Consider the following 17904-nt stretch of genomic DNA (forward strand, 5'->3'; position numbering starts at 1 on the left):
GAGTTAGAAGGCACAAAGCTCCTCAGCCACATAGTACAAAATTAGATGGCAAATACGCCTATCTCCCTACAGCAGTGTTTCTCAACCATGGTAGCTGGAAGATATGAGAACTTCTAAGTCTCAGAATTCCTCAGCTACACATCTTCCAGTTGCCATGGCTGAGAAACCCTGCCCTAGAGTAAGCTCTAGTTTCCCCTACCTCTACTAGTCTACCTGGGTCAAAATGTAATTACATGGAATTAACCTTGAAGCTGAGAAACTGATCCAATCCCACATTTATACCATTTAATAGTTCAATGATTTATTACAGAGGAGTTGATAAAAATGTATCAGAGGAAGAGTACAGGCAACAATAAAAACCAATTGATGAATATTCCGTAACCTACGTGTAATTGTTGCACCCCTTTTTAAGGTGACAGTATTTACAACACTGGCAAAAGTAAAGATACATTTCAGTCATGAGGTTTTTTTGTATGCTACTCCTATCATCCTCTTCCAGATGGGTGCAGAATATTTTTGAAAATATAAAACTGTTCAGTCCTGCTATGTAGTGTTTGTTTGTCCTTGTTTGGTTGTTGATTCAGATGTGATAATTTTCTCGTTCTAAGGCTATTATTCCCTTTGTGAGCTGTTTTAAATATATTCCAGTATGTTCTTGCTGGGAATTATTTTCCAGATTGTTGGACCTGACATAGATTCAAAATCTGTAGATCAATAACTAACCATCTTTCTCCATTTTTTGCCTCTTAAATGGATAAAGAGTAAATCAAAAATTCTCAAAATAATGTTTTGAAAAATAATGCACAGTAGATTAACCCATGACGATTGTTCAGCATCCTTCTGGCACTCCAGCGAGAAAGCAGACGGCATTAGTAGTTGGCCAATCCCACAGCTATACAGGGCACAACCGTCATGTACTGGGAACACGTCTTTTAGGGCAAGATTACAGCGTAATTCAGAAAACCAAATCCCAAACTTGTGAGATAATCCATTAAGCAGAGCTTCATTAACACTGAAATTCTACTCATGCTTTACATGTAAGTAAATTCTACTGAGATGAATGGCACTTGTTACCAAGCAAATTATACAGGATGAATGTGTTGCACCAAACCAAAAAGAACAAGGAAGGCCAGGTACACCTTGCCCTTTTCACTCTTTCACATTTCTGGTTCTCTGGGCAACACCAGAACTTCCCTAGAAGTTGTTTCACAGATGAATAATCCTGAAGCGCAAGAACACCATTAAAGGGTACAGGCAGCCATGAATTTACAACTATTCATTTAGTGACTGTTCGAAGTTACAACGGCACTGAAAAAAGTGACTTACAACCGGTCCTCATCCTTTCAACTGTCATATATCCCCATAGTCACACAAGATTTAAAATTTGGGTGCTTGGCAACTGGCGTGTACTTATGACAATTCCAACATCCCACAGTCATGGGATCACCATTTGCAACCTTCCCAGCCAGCTTCCAACAAGCAAAGTCAATAGTGGGAGCCAATTCGTTTAATGATCACGATTCGCTCAACAACTGCAGTGATCTGTGTAACAATTGTGGCAAAAAAGTCGTAGAATCTGGCCTGACTCACATACAGTCTATTGCTTTGCTGAGCAAGGGAAATTTTTGCCTCAGTTGTGGTCATAAGATGAGGATTACCTGTATTCTGAAAACGATCCAATTCAAGCCCTAACATTTGCTTTATTCTCATGGCACAGTTCCAATAATGACAACGTAATTTTTTCCTATAGCATTATTTTATACAATTATTAGAAACATAGTTTTATGTAGCTCAGTTATATCTTTGAGTTATCTTTATGTATTTATCTTTCCATTCACTTAGCTAATATTAAATTCAAGTATGTAAAATACAGTAAAGTCAGAATTGAAACATAAAAAGTCGCAAGAGTTTATGTGAATAAAAACAAACTTTTAATAATGTACAACCAAAAATTTGACAGCCTCATTCTTATATTAAAACAAAAGATTTCTTTCCTATATTACATCTATTTACATTTGCATACTGAGGAGATAAAGTGTCTAAGTGGCTATTTTACAGTCTTTCTCTAGTAAAACATATAAAACCTGAAACAAATATAAAGGTCAAGGAGGAATAAATTTTGGGGACAAGAAAGACAGAAGAGACAAGACAATAGTACCAAGAATGATCTATTCTGAAGCCGGTGTGACCCCCAAGTGTAAGCCATACCATATAAATTTTGGAAAACATTAAGGGCATCGCAAATGCAGTTTTCTACTGGGAAATTTCATATCAAGACTTTTTAATGTTTGTTCTGATAAAGTTGCCTGAGGTTCCCCAAATGGAATTTAACATGGGGACTCCATGCCTGCTATTTACCATAACCCCATAGCTGGGTTATTGGCCATTGGAGTAAAATTTCATGAAAAGAACCTCAATGTACCATGACAGTTACTGATTTATTTAAAATGGAACCTCCTACTAGTTTTACTTTTAAGTAACTATGAAGGAATGGTTAGAAATATTAATGCTATTGTTATCATAGTACACAGAATATTTGCTCCTCTTAGTCAAAGATGCCAACTGCAGTAGTTAACTACCACATCACTGGAGTGATATAGACACATTCAAGAAATGTCTTAAAGCACCACCCACAGCTCTGCTTTATTAAAATGGTGCAATCTAAGGGCCCTTTTTTGAATATGCCTACAGCCTAAAATCAGGCAAATATTCCTATTTTCCATTTAGGAAAAACAATTCTTTAGTAATTTTTACTTTGTCATGATAACACACACACACACACACACACACACACACACACACACACACACACACGAGAGTTCAGTTTTGCTGGATTAATTTGAGGGTTTCTTTATGAATAAAATGGTTCTTGTCTCCTCTGGATTGGATGCCAGGAGGGCAAAGCCTATTGTGGGGCCTGGGGTGCCACCAGATATGATCTGGATTATTTTGAGTTTGTGGAATCCAAGGAAGCAGACAGAATCCTCTGCAATCTGATCACCCACCATTATGTTGTATTTGTGACTCCTTTGGGTGGGTGGCTAGAGTGTGATCAGCTGTATCTGAGAGGTTATTTATGCTTCTTTGAGAGAGAAGGGGATGCTGTCTGCTTTGAAGGGGGCAACTGAAAAAGAAAAACTGGGTACAGCTGTGCTTGATAAAGCTTGCCCTATATGTAATCTCTCTTTCTTAGCAAAGCGAAGTAGTAGGTAATTAGCTAGCAAAGATCCTAGAGGGAGCAGATTATCTGGACCCTGTTCAGTCAGGATCCAGACCTGGTTATGTGACAAAAATGTCACTGTCTTTCCTGATAGATAAGCTTCCTTCAGATGCAGATGGGGCAAGGGGACTATGTCAGTCTTGGTTTTATCTGAACTAAGCAATGTACAAATGCCATCAAGAATACCATGGTGTCCTTCTTACAAGGAGTTTGAGGCACCATTTTACAGTAGTACTGCTTCCTACCTGAGAGTGTGGTCATTCAATGACTTGTGGGAAATGCACCTGAATCCATGAAGCTTTTAGTGTGGACTCCCACAGGGCTCCATGTTGTTTAAAATCTATATGAAACTGGTGGAACAGGCGATTTACTGGCTCAAGCTAAGCTGATAAATAGCTTCAAATATTTTGGAAGCATCATCTTGAGTGATGGTTTTTTGGAGAAAGAAATTTGACTCCAGGATCAGCATGGATAGTCAAGCACTGGGACGACTGTGTACTAGAGTGCTCAATCAACACAGCATCCATATCTCCATGAAGCAATATGTCCACAGAGCTGTAGACCCCCTTATATAAATGTGAGTACTGGATTCTGCACTGAAGATACATCAAACTGGAGACATTTCACATGTGCACTCTCCAATCAACTCTTGGTATTCATTGGCAAGACAGTCTCCAATCTGGAGGTCCTGGATTATGCAGCGTCCACCAGCACCAAGTCCTTAATTATGAGAGGTCATAGGAGATGGGTGAGATATGTCCTCAGCATGGATGACCGCTGTATGCCTTGCCAGTTGCTCTACTGGAGCTTGAGAAGAGACTTCAAAGTCAACCATGCAAGCTCTACAAAGACACTGCACATGAAACCCTATGCCACTGCGACACCCAACCATGGGAACTAGAAATCACAACTAATGACAGAATATGCTGGCAAGCCCTGCACTATGAAGTCTTCACCAGCTTTGAAAATCAGGCGCCCATCAAAACTGGAAAAAACAACAACTGGGCAGCGTCAGAGAATAACACCCATTCTTACTACAACAATGGACTTCCATTGCCCCCACTGTGTGCTAGACTCTGTACTTCCAGACTGGGACTGCAGAACCACCTCTGTGTCCACAGGTGAGGTCTAAAACATAGCGTCTTCTTTGAACCCTAAGGACTGCCAATTATACTTCACAATCCTACAGACATTTTGAATCACCATCTATGAACTTTGGAGGGAGCAAGCTAACATCGAATTCTGCGAGGCAGGGTTGATAATGGTCAGTGGACCACTCTGGACAGCATTATCTTCCCCTCAAGGATGTGGTTGTCAATTTGGGGTCTGCATGGATTCACAATTCCTACTTAAATGACTAGTGGAAACTGTGGTTGGGTTTTGAACTATTTACAATCCTACATATCCTAGAACAGGATGCCTTGTCTTCAATAACTTAGACTTTGATTACTACTTGACTACTGCAATGTATATTACAACGAGCTGCCTTTGAAGACAATCTGGAAGCTGTACCTGATACAAAATGTGGCAGTAAGATTATTGGCAAGATAGCCCCATCTAGCCAGAATTACACCTATATTAAAGATCCTGCATAGGTAGGTGGTAAGCTTCTGGGCCAATTCAAAGTGTTGGCCATTAGCCATAGAGCCCTAAATGGCACATGGTGGGATACATGCAGGCAATATTATACCAGCGTTCACTGGTTGAGTCATCAAGAAAGGGTCTGTGAAGTTTACAGTATCCTCCAACTCAGGGAATATTCTCCCCGCAAAAGTATATGCAGTCCCCACCTAATGCAAACAGGTTTAAAGCTATTTATTTCAGTGCACTTTTGATCCTGGATGGCCGTTTTATCTTTTTATTTCTGCTCTCTGTAGTTATTTTTTGTTATTGATAAGTATTTGAATTTGGCTATTGTTATAGGTTGGAATTTTTTTGTTTTGATGTTGTACACCCCCAATTTCTTATGGGATTCGAGCAGATTACAAGCACTATTAAATAAATAGCCTTTCATGCAGAACTAGAACTGATTTATTCTGAGAAGGAAGCAACTGATATAATATTTGAAGCAAATTACTATAAGGCATAACAGGGGGAATTCTACTCCAAATTGACTATACAAAACAGGTTAATCTGCCTCTAAGCCGTAGATCTAGGAGTAAAATGTCAAGAAGTATGCAATACGAATAGGACACACATTTTGGCAAAATTATTTACCAGTAGGGAATACAAAATATGTTTAAGGGAAGTACACACTTTTTAGCCTCAAGTTAATTTCATGTCTATCACTTAAAATCTTCAACTTATCTATGAAAATCAAATGGCTCTTTTTAATTGGAGGTGGATTTGACAGTAAATTATACACATGAACATTTCCATTTCCTGAGCTCCAAGTGTAAATCTTCGTGATACATTGTTCTCAATTCCAACTCCAGCAATCATAGATGCCATTTCTTATTTATGAAAATGTATGATTAACATAAATTTCAAGGTGCCTTTTACTTTAGATTAGAAATGCAAGGAAGATTTTAGTAAATGGTGTCCCTTTGCTAGAGATTTGTGGTGGTCTCTGGCTCAGAAATGATCAGACCAAAATAATAGAAAAAGGCAAGTTTTACAATCAGAAGCACAAATCCCACATATGCCTACAAACAAAAGCGCCTGAGTTTTTCAAAACACAGCATTAAAAGAAGCTACAACTTGTTACAGACCTAAAGGAACATGTCAAATTGACTCCAATACACAATGCAACTCTGCAATGTATATAATACAATCAAAGACACAAGAAAGGTTAAGGGTGAGGGAAGGAAAGACAAACACATGCCTATTCGGACAAACAACAAACACAGAATGTTTTATATTCTTATAAAATCCCCTGTCCAAGAAGGGATAACTCCTCCTCTTAGTAGTCAAGGGCTCATGGTTTATATAGAAACAGTTCCAGTGTAAAATTGAGCTGTGTGCATTTCTCAGTTTTTTTCTTTTTTTGCAGTGATTTCTTTATAAACAAATGAGAGGTAATTATCTATTTTATAAACAATAGTAAAAAAAGTTAAAATCCAGCCCCTCCATTAAAATAAGAATTAAAAAAAATTAATCAAACCACTCCAGTTAAAAGTTATGGCTTCAGGAGTTATCTATCAAACACCCAACCTACACATAATGGAGTTTCTAATGCATTATTTGCATCACAATACAATCTCTGGCTGTCTCCCCCCCAAGATGTGACAGCCTAATCAGTCCTTCTATGCCCTGATCATTTAATTCAAACAAAATACATGCAGTTAATCCATTCCCAATCCTTCCCTATCCCATCCCACCCCACCCCACGCCCAAGTGACACAAAGTAGCTTCCAGGATAAGGGAGATCATATTATATTTATTTATCTATCTATCTATATACACATAAACATACGCACACACACATGTACACACACACACATGTACACACACACGGACACACACACGCACACATCAGCTTTATTTTGCAGTCATTGTTCCTTGAAAGGACAAATGTTGCCAGGAAGTCTCTGAGTGCATATTTCTCCATAGCCATTTCATTCGATAGAGAAATGTAGTTTTGCCAAAGGCACCTTGAGAAATGGAAGGGCAATGATCCTATATGGTCAATTTTGTCTGTCTTTCTTTAACTAGGAAAGCACCAATTTCAGCAGATACCTAATTCTTCCACAATTCTTTCCGCTTGCTAGGTAATCATTGTTACCTATTATGGGAGAATTGTAAATGAAAAAACAAACACACACAATCAAAGTATTTTCCCTGCTTTAAAAAAAGAGGGGAAGAATGGCAGTGAAACCATTTGTACGTTGTCGTCCCCCCCCCCCCCCAAAAAGTCTACTATTTAGCAGGGCGGAAACCTACTCCTTCCTAGTGAGAAGACAGCTAATTATCAGCTAGTGAGAAATAGGGAATTAGCACCTGCACTTCACAAAAGGACACTCTACATTTTCAACATGCACAGGAGCACAAGCAGACACAATACACACCTACGGGGCAAAGGGATGCATACCTCTGCACATGCACACGCTGTAGTTCTGGCTTAGGATCTATTGAGCTAGAAAAGGGCCACTATCTGGCCAGACAAAGTGCACACAAGGTGCCTGTGTGTACATGTCAGTCCTCAAAATCTTCCCCTTGCCACACTTTTTAATCCACAAGAAAGTATCTTCTTCTCCCAAGCCATAAGGCTTTCCCTAATCAGCACATAACTCAAATTTACAGGGATTTCCATAAGAGAAACAAGGTTATATTGTGACTGACATTCTCCTATACAAGCCCCTCAGAACGCTCTCGAGAGGAAATTCAAAAAAGATGCATTTCACTCTTGAATGAGGAAATGAGTGAAGTCTCTAATGTCGATCCTCCTCACCTGGCCACCTGCAGGCCAAGCTGTCCAGTTGATAGCAGCAGGCTGAATACAAAGATGAGGTAGGCCTTCTTCACCACATCAATTCTTGCATGGCAGCTTTTTGTGCACTTTCCTCAAGATGGTGCTTGCAGTCTAAATTTTCACATCTTCCTGGATACTGAGTTGAGAAAGAGTTTTCTTGATGCGTAAAGCTGTTAGCCGTGCTGCTCCATTGGCATACCAGCACTCCCGCATCATTTTCCCCATAATTCGCAAAGCCTGGGAACATGGGGAGAATGGGATTAAAAGAAATCTCTTTTCAGTAGATCGAAAACACTTTTTTAAAAAAATCCATGAAGAATAGGCTGCTTTTATGCTTATGATGCTGCTTTGTGCTTATTTTTTTATTAGTATGCATTTAAAACTGAAGTGGCATCTTAATTTCTTATTAGGACTTCTTAAAAAAAATCTAGTCAAAATAAAATTCAGTGTTTGCCAATTGCCTCTTAAAAGAAGCAAAGATTTGCCTTTCACAATCATGAAAAAGACAGTTCTTATCATTGGCTGAATTTCCACAGAATTCAAAGCTGTTTTTAAAAACTATGTTTTGTTAAATATTCCATACTAGCATAAACACTATACTAAAATTTGAGGTTTTTTTTTGCTTTGTATTATATGAAAACCAAGCCAGAGCCAATCCAACTTCTTTTTAACACTTTGAAGCTGAAATCTGCACTTGAGTTTTGTCTTTTGCATGTAAACTATTCATTTCTACCTTTCTACAAACGAAGAAAATTTGAAAAAATGGTTGTCTTTAAATACCATGTCTGGTTATAATGTGGTCCTGTTTGGTTTGGCTTGGCTTGAAATGTGGGAATCCAATATGTGTTATTTAAAGTGCCACAATTATGCAAACCTTAGCTTAGTGCAATGTACTGTATAACCTAGTCCATTTTTAACTGATTGGCTAGAACTACAATCAAAGCCAGAATTCTAATATATGTCATAGAAAATTGTGTGGATTAATCTATTGATTGCACAGACCTTATTCAATAAGCCAGAATAAAATGCTTCAATACAAAACATTAAAAAGAGAGGATGAGTTGGTAACGGGGGTTCTTTATCCAATTGGTACCAAGATTTCATGCCAACAATTTGCTGAAGCTTTCCTTTCCCCTCTAGCTAATATGACAAATATTATATATTAAGAATTATGCCTTATGGCATGCTTTTCAGTTTTCAAGATCAACTGTACCTCATAACTCTGCCACCAGTTGGGAATGTTCGGTCGTAGTTTCTGTTCACATACCACTTTTCGCATTTCTTCAATGGATGGGTCAGAGGGCACAAGGTCATAGTATGGGAGCTGATATTCTTCATGAATACCTAAAAGGAAAAAAGAGAATCAAGCTATTATTTCTTATGAAAGTATATATTTAAATAGGCACAGTAGCGTTAATAATATAGGATGAAAAGCCTGCAAAAGGAGCAGGAAGTATCATACAACATGAAACTTAGGAGTGAAGCTGATATCTGATGTGTGCAAGTTGGTTTTCAATAATAAAAAATTATGATTATCACACACACACACAAAACAAAAAAGTATTTAGTCAGCCACCAATTGTGCAAGTTCTCCCACTTAAAAAGATGAGAGAGGCCTGTAATTGTTATCATAGGTAGACCTCAACTATGAGATGTAAAATGTAAAAAAAAAAACAATCACATTGGCTGATTTGGAAAGAATTTACTTGCAAATTAAGGTGGAAAATAAGTATTTGGTCACCTACAAACAAGCAAGATTTCTGGCTCTCACAGACCTGTACCTTCTTCTTTAAGAGGCTCCTCTGTCCTGCACTCATTACCTGTATCAATGGCACCTGTTTGAACTTGTTATCAGTATAAAAGACACCTGTCCACAACCTCAAACAGTCACCCTCCAAACCCCACTATGGTGAAGACCAAAGAGCTGTCGAAGAACACCAGAAACAAAATTGTAAGTAGACCTGCACCAGGCTGGGAAGACTGAATCTCCAATAGGCAAGCAGCTTGGTGTGAACAATCAACTGTGGGAGCAATAATTAGAAAATGGAAGACATACAAGACCACTGATAATCTCCCTTGATCTGGGGCTCCACGCAAGATCTCACCCCATAGGGTCAAAATGTCAGTTGGTCTTACCTGAACTGCATGTCTCAAAGATGGTGTGGGAGGAGTCACATATGGGTATTATCACAGCCCTTTTGCCCTGGAGGCTGAGGTAAATCTTGAGGCCACACCTCCGTACCTCCTCTGACCTCCCAGACTAATAGATGGTCGTAGCAAAGAACATGGAAAGGAAGGGACAGATAAGAAACACACATTTTTCCTGCCTGGTCCCTGACTGACCGCTGAGCTAACTCAGGCCCCAGGCGCGGGGCGCCCTAATGGGGGGGAAGTGACTACTCCCAAGCCATCTTCGAGACATGCAGTTCAGGTAAGACCAACTGACAGTCTCCGAAGTGAGGCGTGGGAGGAGTCACATATGGGACATACCAAAGCTAGATGTCCTTGGGAGGGATCAATGGGCCTGAGCACCCTGAGAGTCCAGGACTCCCTGAAGAACCCTCCTCCCAAAGGCCGCGTCCGCGGAGGCATACGCGTCTAGCCGGTAATGCCTGATGAAAGGCGATGGAGAAGACGAAGCGGGAGCCCTGCAGATCTCCTCGATGGGAGCCTGAGTGGCCCAAGCCGCTGAGGTGGCCGCACTCCTGGTGGAGTGTGCGGTGATGCCCGCTGGAACCTGGAGACCACGTACCTCGTAGGCTTTGGAAATGGCCGCTCTGATCCACCTGCTAAAGGTTGCCGGGGAAACCTTGGCTCCTCGGGTGGAATGCTGAAAGGAGACGAAGAGGACCTCTGAATGCCTGAAGGGTGCTGTGCGCTTCAGGTAGATGCGCAGGGCTCTTCTAATGTCCAGCCGGTGCCAAGATCTTTCTCTATCCCTGGAAGGCTGCGGGCAGAAATCCGGCAGAACTATCTCTAGTCCTCTGTGGAATGGGGAGTTGATCTTGGGCATGAACGCGGGGTCCAGTCTGAGGACGACCCGGTTCTCCAGGAAAGAGCAGAGGTCCGCCCTGCTGGACAGAGCGTTGAGCTCGGAAACTCTCCTGGCTGAGGTGATGGCAACCAGGAAAATGACCTTAAGGGTCAGGAATTGAAGGGAAAGCTCCCTCAAGGGTTCGAAGGGTGGCTCTGTTAGTGATTGGAGGACCGTGGGTAAGTCCCAGGTAGGGAAACGATGGACCATGGGTGGTTTCAGATTCGCCGCTCCCTTAAGGAAATGCCTTAGGACCAGATGTTGAGACGAAGGCGGGGAGTCCACCCCCCCCCCCAGGACTGTGGAGAGGGCAGAGACTTGTCTCCTGAGGGTGCTGGGAGCCAGACCTTTGTCCAGTCCTTCCTGTAGGAAGTCCAGCGCCTGGGGCACGGAAGCCGAAGCCGGGACAAGGCCTCTTGCTTGGCACCAGTCCGCGAAAGCGGCCCAGGAGGCATTGTAAATGTGAGTGGTGGACTGCCTCCTGGACGCTTCGATGGTCTTAATGACCTCCGCGGAGAAGTGTGCCCCTCTCAGTTGTTCCCGCTCAATCGCCAGGCGGTCAGATGGAGCCACTCCGGGTCCGGATGTTCCAGAGACCCCTGGTGAAGGGACACCTCCCCTAGTGGGAGCTTCCAGTGGGGGGCTGAAGACAGCTCCACCAGGTCTGCTAGCCAAGGACGACGTGGCCAGAAGGGAGCCACTAGAACCATCTCTGCTCTCTCTGCCACTAATTTCCTCAGGACCCCGGGAATGAGGGGAAGGGGAGGAAAGGCGTAGAGGAGACCGGTCGCCCATCTGCAATGAAGAGCATCCATGTCCATGGCGCCTCTGGACGGGAACCTCGACACGAAGGTAGGCAGCTGGGCGTTAGCTGGCGTTGCGAAGAGATCCACCATCGGGCGTCCAAACTTCTCGCAGATCTGTAGGAAGATGTCGGGATGGAGCTGACATTCTCCGTTGTCGACTGTCTCCCTGCTGAGCCAGTCTGTCTGCTGGTTCTCTGTCCCTGAGATGTGTTCTGCTCTGATGGATCGAGGTTCCTCTCTGCCCAGTTCCCCAATTGGAGAACCTTGTCGCGCAGGGCCTTGGAGTGGGTGCCTCCCTGTCTGTTCGTACCTTCCGTCCGTTGCGTCCATCGTACCTTCCTTGCTGGTTCTCTGAAGAGTGACCTCTTGTCTAGGGCTGGGGTCAACCACCAACGGAGCGATAGGAGAACTTGACCTGGACCTTGAAGCTGGTGTTGCTTGTTCCAGCTCTCTGGTGTGGGAGCAGGAACCATTGGAGCTCCCTGGCATGGAGATGAGCCCAAGGCATGATCCCTATACAAGAAATGAATTTCCCAAGGAGCCTGGAAAGAAGAACTACAGGGACAGAGCGTAACCTGCGTATCTCCTGAACCAGCTGGATGATGCTGTCCCTACGTTCCCGGGAAAGGAAAACCTCTCCAGACACTGAATCTATAATGGACCCTAGGTGGAGTCTGGTAGTAGGGGCTAGGTAACTCTTCTCGAGATTGATCGAGAACCCCAGGGACCTTAGCGTGTCGATGGTGAGACCCAGGTCCTGCCCAGCCGTGTCTGGAGACCTGGCTAGGACTAGGATGTCATCCAGGTAGAAATGGAGACGGACTGGGAAGGAACGAAGGTGACCCGCGGCTGTGGCCAGCACCTTAGTAAAGGTCCTGGGAGCTGAGGTCAGCCCGAAGGGGAGGGTTCTATACTGGAAGTGGCTGCCCTCGTGGGAGAATCTGAGGAATCTACGATGTTCCGGGGTGATTCTGATATGTAAATAAGCCTCCGTGAGATCGATGGAAGCCAGGTAATCGCCCTGTCTGATCCCCTCTAGGATGGACTTCAGCGAGGCCATCTTGAACCTATGGTAGACCACTCTGGAGTTGAGCAGTTTAAGGTCCAAGATGGCCCTCCACCCCCCTGAACTCTTGGAAACCAGGAACAGGTTCGAATAGAATCCAGAACCCTTCTCCCCCTCTGGTACTCTTTCTATAGCCCTGATGTCTAACAGGTGTTTTATGGCCTTGGCCATAAGGGCCCGTTTGGCCAGATCTCTGGAGGAGGCGAAGGTGCAGAATCTATTTGGGAGCTGTGAGCAGAACTCCAGCTGGAGCCCGAGCTTGACCGTCTGGAGGACCCACTCATCCAAAGTGACGCGATCCCAGGCATCCGCAAATAAGGACCACCAATGGGGTGATCCCCGCTCGGATCACTTGAACCTGCGGAAAGGACGGCCGTCGGAAAAATATTTTTCTCCTAAGGAGATTATAAATAATGGCCAAGTTAAACCTAGAAGTAATATATTAGTCTTTCAGTTTTGGTGGTTGACGGCTTTCCCAATATACAGAATATACTATCAAATCCATATGAAACTATTTTTCTTTAGATTTCTCACAATAAAATTATTAAGATCAATTTAGATTTCACCACTGCTTTTTCCAAACTATTTCACCACTGCTTTTTCCAAACTATTTTTCAATATTACATATCATGATAACATAACAATGAACAAAATCTCTTTCCCTCCTTTTAAACACAAATTCAAAACATGTTTATGTTCATTTCACCTTCTGTATTTGGGAACCAGTGATTTTCCTGGTTCCATATACTTAAACAACTGCTACACAGTTGTATCTTACACAAAAATCTTCAATAAGAGATTAATTGCCTATCTTATTATATACACCTCTTAGAATTATTTTGGATGATTGGGACGGCATAAAAGTAAATTTAAATAATACTTTTAATAAGCATAGACTGTTAACTATGACTTCTTTTCTGCTTCCTGCTTATTTCCATTTAATAAACAATATTGTTTTTCAGTTGATGACAAAAATGAATTGTAATCCTCATAACTGGTCAATAAAAGTATAGTAAAAAAATTACCTTACTTTGGAATACATTCTGCAGTCATGCAGATTAAAGAGGAATGTTTTTGAAATACTTTATGACATACCACCTCTGTTAATTAATATAACAAAGAGAATGACCATTGTTTTACCTGAAGGGTCCTTTTCAGGGCGCTGCAAGGGAGAGTCCAAAGAAGGGTTAAACACAGCCAATCTGCCCAGAACTGAATTGAAAACTTTAACCCACGCCTCTGGTGCCGACTATCCTCAGATTTATTCAATGAAGACGTGGAACAGTTGCGCGCTGAAACTTCAACTGGAAGTCTAATATGGAACAAGTCAAAAATAGTCCAAACAACAATAACAGAAACAACAAAACAACACTGTGACTTCACAAACACCAGCGGAGAATAGACCCCAGGGTGGGGTGGACTCTCCCTTGCAGCGCCCTGAAAAGGACCCTTCAGGTAAGACAATGGTCATTTTCCAGGGCGCTGCTCTGGAGAGTCCAAAGAAGGGACATGCCCAAGCTAACTGTCACTAGGGCGGGAAGGCTCAGCCATCAGGGTCGCTCCGTTGGTATGGATGCCCTGAAGAACACGCCTCCCAAAGGTCCCTTCCGCCGATGCAAAACTGTCCAGTTTGTAATTTCGGACAAATGGAGACAGAGAAGTCCAGGTGGCCGCCTTGCAGATCTCTTCAATCGGTGCCTGTGTAGTCCAGGCAGCTGTGGTGGCGGCGCTTCTAGTCGAATGTGCTGTGATATTGCGAGGCACAGGAACGGACTGTAAAACGTGGGCAAGCGCAATGCAGGCTCGCAGCCATCCGCCGATGGTAGATGAAGAGACCTTCTTGCCTTGAGAAGCTGGTTGAAAGGAGACGAATAGAGATTCGGATTTCCGAAAACTGGCCGTGCGCTTGATGTATCTGCGAATAGTCCTGCGCACATCCAGCATGTGCCAGCGTTTTTCCCTCGGGTGCCGAGGATGCGGACAAAATCCGGAAGGACCACCTCCTGCGCCCGATGAAACCAGGAATTGACCTTCGGAATGAAGGAAGGATCCAGCCTCAGGATTACTCTGTCGTTACGAATGAGACACAAGTCCTCTCTGACTGACAAGGCAGCCAGTTCCGATATGCGACGAGCAGACGTGATAGCGACCAGAAAGACCGTCTTGAATGTGAGGTGTCTGAGACTGGCCGTCTTAAGTGGCTCAAACGGGGGCCCGATGAGGGACCGCAACACTACATTGAGATCCCAAGATGGGTATCTGTGGACCACTGGGGGTCTCAGGTTGGTCGCTCCCCTGAGAAAACTGCGGATGGTCGGATTCCGGCCAAGGGATGCGTAGCCCTCAACTGAGAGGATGGTTGACAGGGCTGCCGCCTGGCGCCTCAGGGTGTTAGGTGCCAGGCCCTTGTCCAAACCTTCCTGCAGGAAGTCCAGGATGACAGGAACCGAAGCAAGGGGCGCAGACGTACCATGAGCAGTGCACCAGCTGGCGAAGGATTTCCAAGTGGCGTCGTAGATGCGCGTCGTGGACTGCCGTCGTGACGCTTGGATGGTGCCAATCACCTTGTCTGACAACTTGCCTCTGCTTAGGAGATCCCTCTCAAGTGCCAGACGGCCAGCTGCAGCCACTGGGGCTCTGGATATTGAAGGGCCCCCTGGCTGAGAGAGATGTCCTGTGGAGGAATTCGCCACGGTGGTGTGATCGAAAGACTCACCAAGTCTGCAAACCAGGTTCTCCTGGGCCAGTACGGTGCTACCAGCAGCACCTCTGCCTCCTCTGCTAGGATCTTCCTGATGACTCTGGGAAGAAGAGGTAGCGGGGGAAAGGCGTAAAGCAGACCTTTCGGCCACGGGCCGTGCAGCGCATTGACTCCTTCCGCCCTCGGGTCGTGGAACCTTGTGAAGAACCGTGGAAGATGCGCGTTGGCCGCGGTGGCGAACAGGTCCACCAGCGGGAGGCCGAACCTCTGGGACAGTTGCTGGAACAGCAGCGGATGTAGACGCCACTCCGAGTGGTCGACTGTGGATCTGCTCAGCCAGTCCGCCTGGGTGTTGCTCGTGCCCGAGATGTGCTCCGCCTGAAGAGAAAGAAGATACCTCTCCGCCCATCGACCCAAGAGCTCCGCCTCCTTCATCAGGGATCTGGAGCGCGTTCTCCCCTGTCGATTGATGTGCGCCTTGGTGGCGACATTGTCTGTCATGATGTGCACGTGGTGGCCCTGAACGGTGCTCTGGAAGCGCTTGAGCGCAAGCCTGACTGCCCTCAGCTCCAGCCAGTTGATGCTGTGAGCGGCTTCGGAAGGGGACCACCTGCCCTGTGCGAGCTGGTTGTGGCAGTGGGCCCCCCAACCGAACAGGCTGGCATCCGTTGTGATGGTGAGCCTGACTGGCTCCTTGAATGGCAACCCCTTTAACAGGGCCGGAGACAACCACCACTTTAGAGAGCGACGTACCTCTGCTGGAACTGGAATCAGTCTTGTTGAGCTGCTTTCGTTTGTTCTTTGATATGGAAGCAGGAGCCACTGAAGGGGACGGGAGTGAAGTCTCGCCCAAGGCACGATTGACAGGCACGAGATCATCTTGCCGAGGAGCTGTGAGAGCTGAACCACCTTGACTAGACGTGACTGCTGCACCTGAACGACCATCTCCTGAAGGCTGGCCACCCTTTCCGGGGACAGGGATACCGTGCCCGAGGTGGTGTCGATGACGGCCCCTAGATGCTTCAGTCTGGTCGTGGGGACGAGATGACTTTTTTCCAGGTTGATGGTGAACCCGTGGTCCCGGAGCGCCTGCATGGTGTGTTCTAGGTCGCTGACAGCTTGTTGATGCGATGATGACAGAATGAGAACATCGTCCAGGTAACAGTGGAGTCTGACCGGATGTGACCGTAGAAAAGCCGCCACGGCTGCGAGAACCTTTGTGAATGTCCTGGGCGCCGATGACAGGCCGAATGGCAAGGCCCGGTACTGGTAATGGAGGCCCACGTAAGAGAACCTCAGGAACTTGCGGTGGGCTTTGCGGATAGGGACGTGGAGGTAGGCCTCTTTGAGGTCTATGGACGTTAGTATATCGCCTGGTCTGATGCACCCCAAGATGGACTGGAGGGACTGCATCTTGAACCTGCGATATGTCACGTGGTGATTGAACCTCTTTAGATCTAATATCCCACTCCACCCTCCTGAGTTTTTGGGGACCAGAAACAGGATGGAGTAAAACCCTCTTCCTTCCTGGCCTGCTGGGATAGGCTCTATGGCCCTGATCTCCTTGAGGTGCCTATCTCCTGTTCCATGAGGGATCTTTTGACTAACCCTGAGGGAACTGGACACCGGATGAAGTGGCGGGGAGGGGGGGACCAGAATTCTAAAGTGAGACCCATGCGGACCGTTTGAAGAACCCACTGGTCCGACGTGGTCTGCTCCCATTTGGCGTGAAACAACTGCAGCCGCCCTCCTATGGGAGCTGACCTGTGATGGTCATTTATACCTCCTAAAGGTTCGGGAGCCGGAGCCCCCCCGAAATGGCCGCTTGGAGAAGGGCTGCTGGCGACCTCCGTCTCGAAAGGACTGACGGTCCTGGGACCGCTCACCCTGCTGGGGATACGCCCGATGATAGGGGGCGGAGCTGGTGGAGGGCTCATTGCTCCGAAAGTCCTGCCTCCTGTAAGAGCCAGGACCTTTACGATCAGGCTTCTTGGTGACTGATGGCATCACTTTCTTTTTGTCCTTGTTTTCCACAAGGACTGGATCAAGGACCTCACCAAACAGCTTGTCCCCTTTAAAGGGGGCAGTAACAAGCTTCCATTTGGAGCGCATATCCACATTCCAGTGCCTAAGCCACAGGAGGCGTCTGGAAGTAACATTAGACGCCAGGGCACGCGAGGCAAACTTAGCAGCATTCAGAGTGGCATCAGCAGTGTACTCTGTGGCTGCCATGATTTTATTGATATCCTGCCTGACTTTAACGTCCTTGGAAGGTATCTTCCTCAACAACTGCCTCAGCCACAGGAGAGCAGCCCTGGAGAAAAAGGAGGCCGAAGCGGAGGACTTAATAGCCCATGCAGCTGCCTGATGGGTCTTGTGACAAGCAGTTTCGGTTCTCTTGTCCTCAGCCTTGAGCCCCTCCAACAGGTCAGGAGGGAGCACAGAAGAGGAGGTAAGAGCCGCTACAGGAGGATCAATAGGAGGGAGCTTGAGCAGCTCCTCCAGGCTGGCATCCACCGTGTATAGCTTCTTGTCATGGCTGCTGGGGGTAGCCATGGTAGCTGGCTGCGCCCACTGTCTTTGAACTAAATTGAGGAACATCTTGGGCACAGGAACTATTTCCTGGACAGAAATGGGTTCCTCAAAGAGATCCCCAGATAGATCAT

At 45.3% G+C, this 17904-nt stretch overlaps 1 protein-coding gene across 2 annotated transcripts in view; it reads right to left on the reverse strand.

The window, feature by feature from the left end:
- The window catches only part of ACVR1B (activin A receptor type 1B), a 76799-nt gene that overhangs the window by 6849 nt on the left and 52046 nt on the right, over window positions 1-17904 (reverse strand). Inside the window, exons 8-10 of one of the 2 annotated variants that reach the window (XM_081960747.1) lie at window positions 8845-8975; window positions 6644-7868; window positions 1575-6611 (exon numbers count right to left, since the gene is read on the reverse strand). In XM_081960747.1, the coding sequence (XP_081816873.1) occupies window positions 7743-7868; window positions 8845-8975 (257 nt within the window). In that variant the 3' untranslated portion in view covers window positions 1575-6611; window positions 6644-7742. Of the gene's footprint in view, window positions 1-1574; window positions 6612-6643; window positions 7869-8844; window positions 8976-17904 lie in introns of those variants that run through there. The other variant, XM_081960748.1, reaches the window with a different exon arrangement.

The sequence above is a fragment of the Natrix helvetica genome (assembly GCF_964273705.1).
Source record: "Natrix helvetica genome assembly, chromosome: 1".
Lineage (NCBI taxonomy): Eukaryota > Metazoa > Chordata > Lepidosauria > Squamata > Natricidae > Natrix > Natrix helvetica.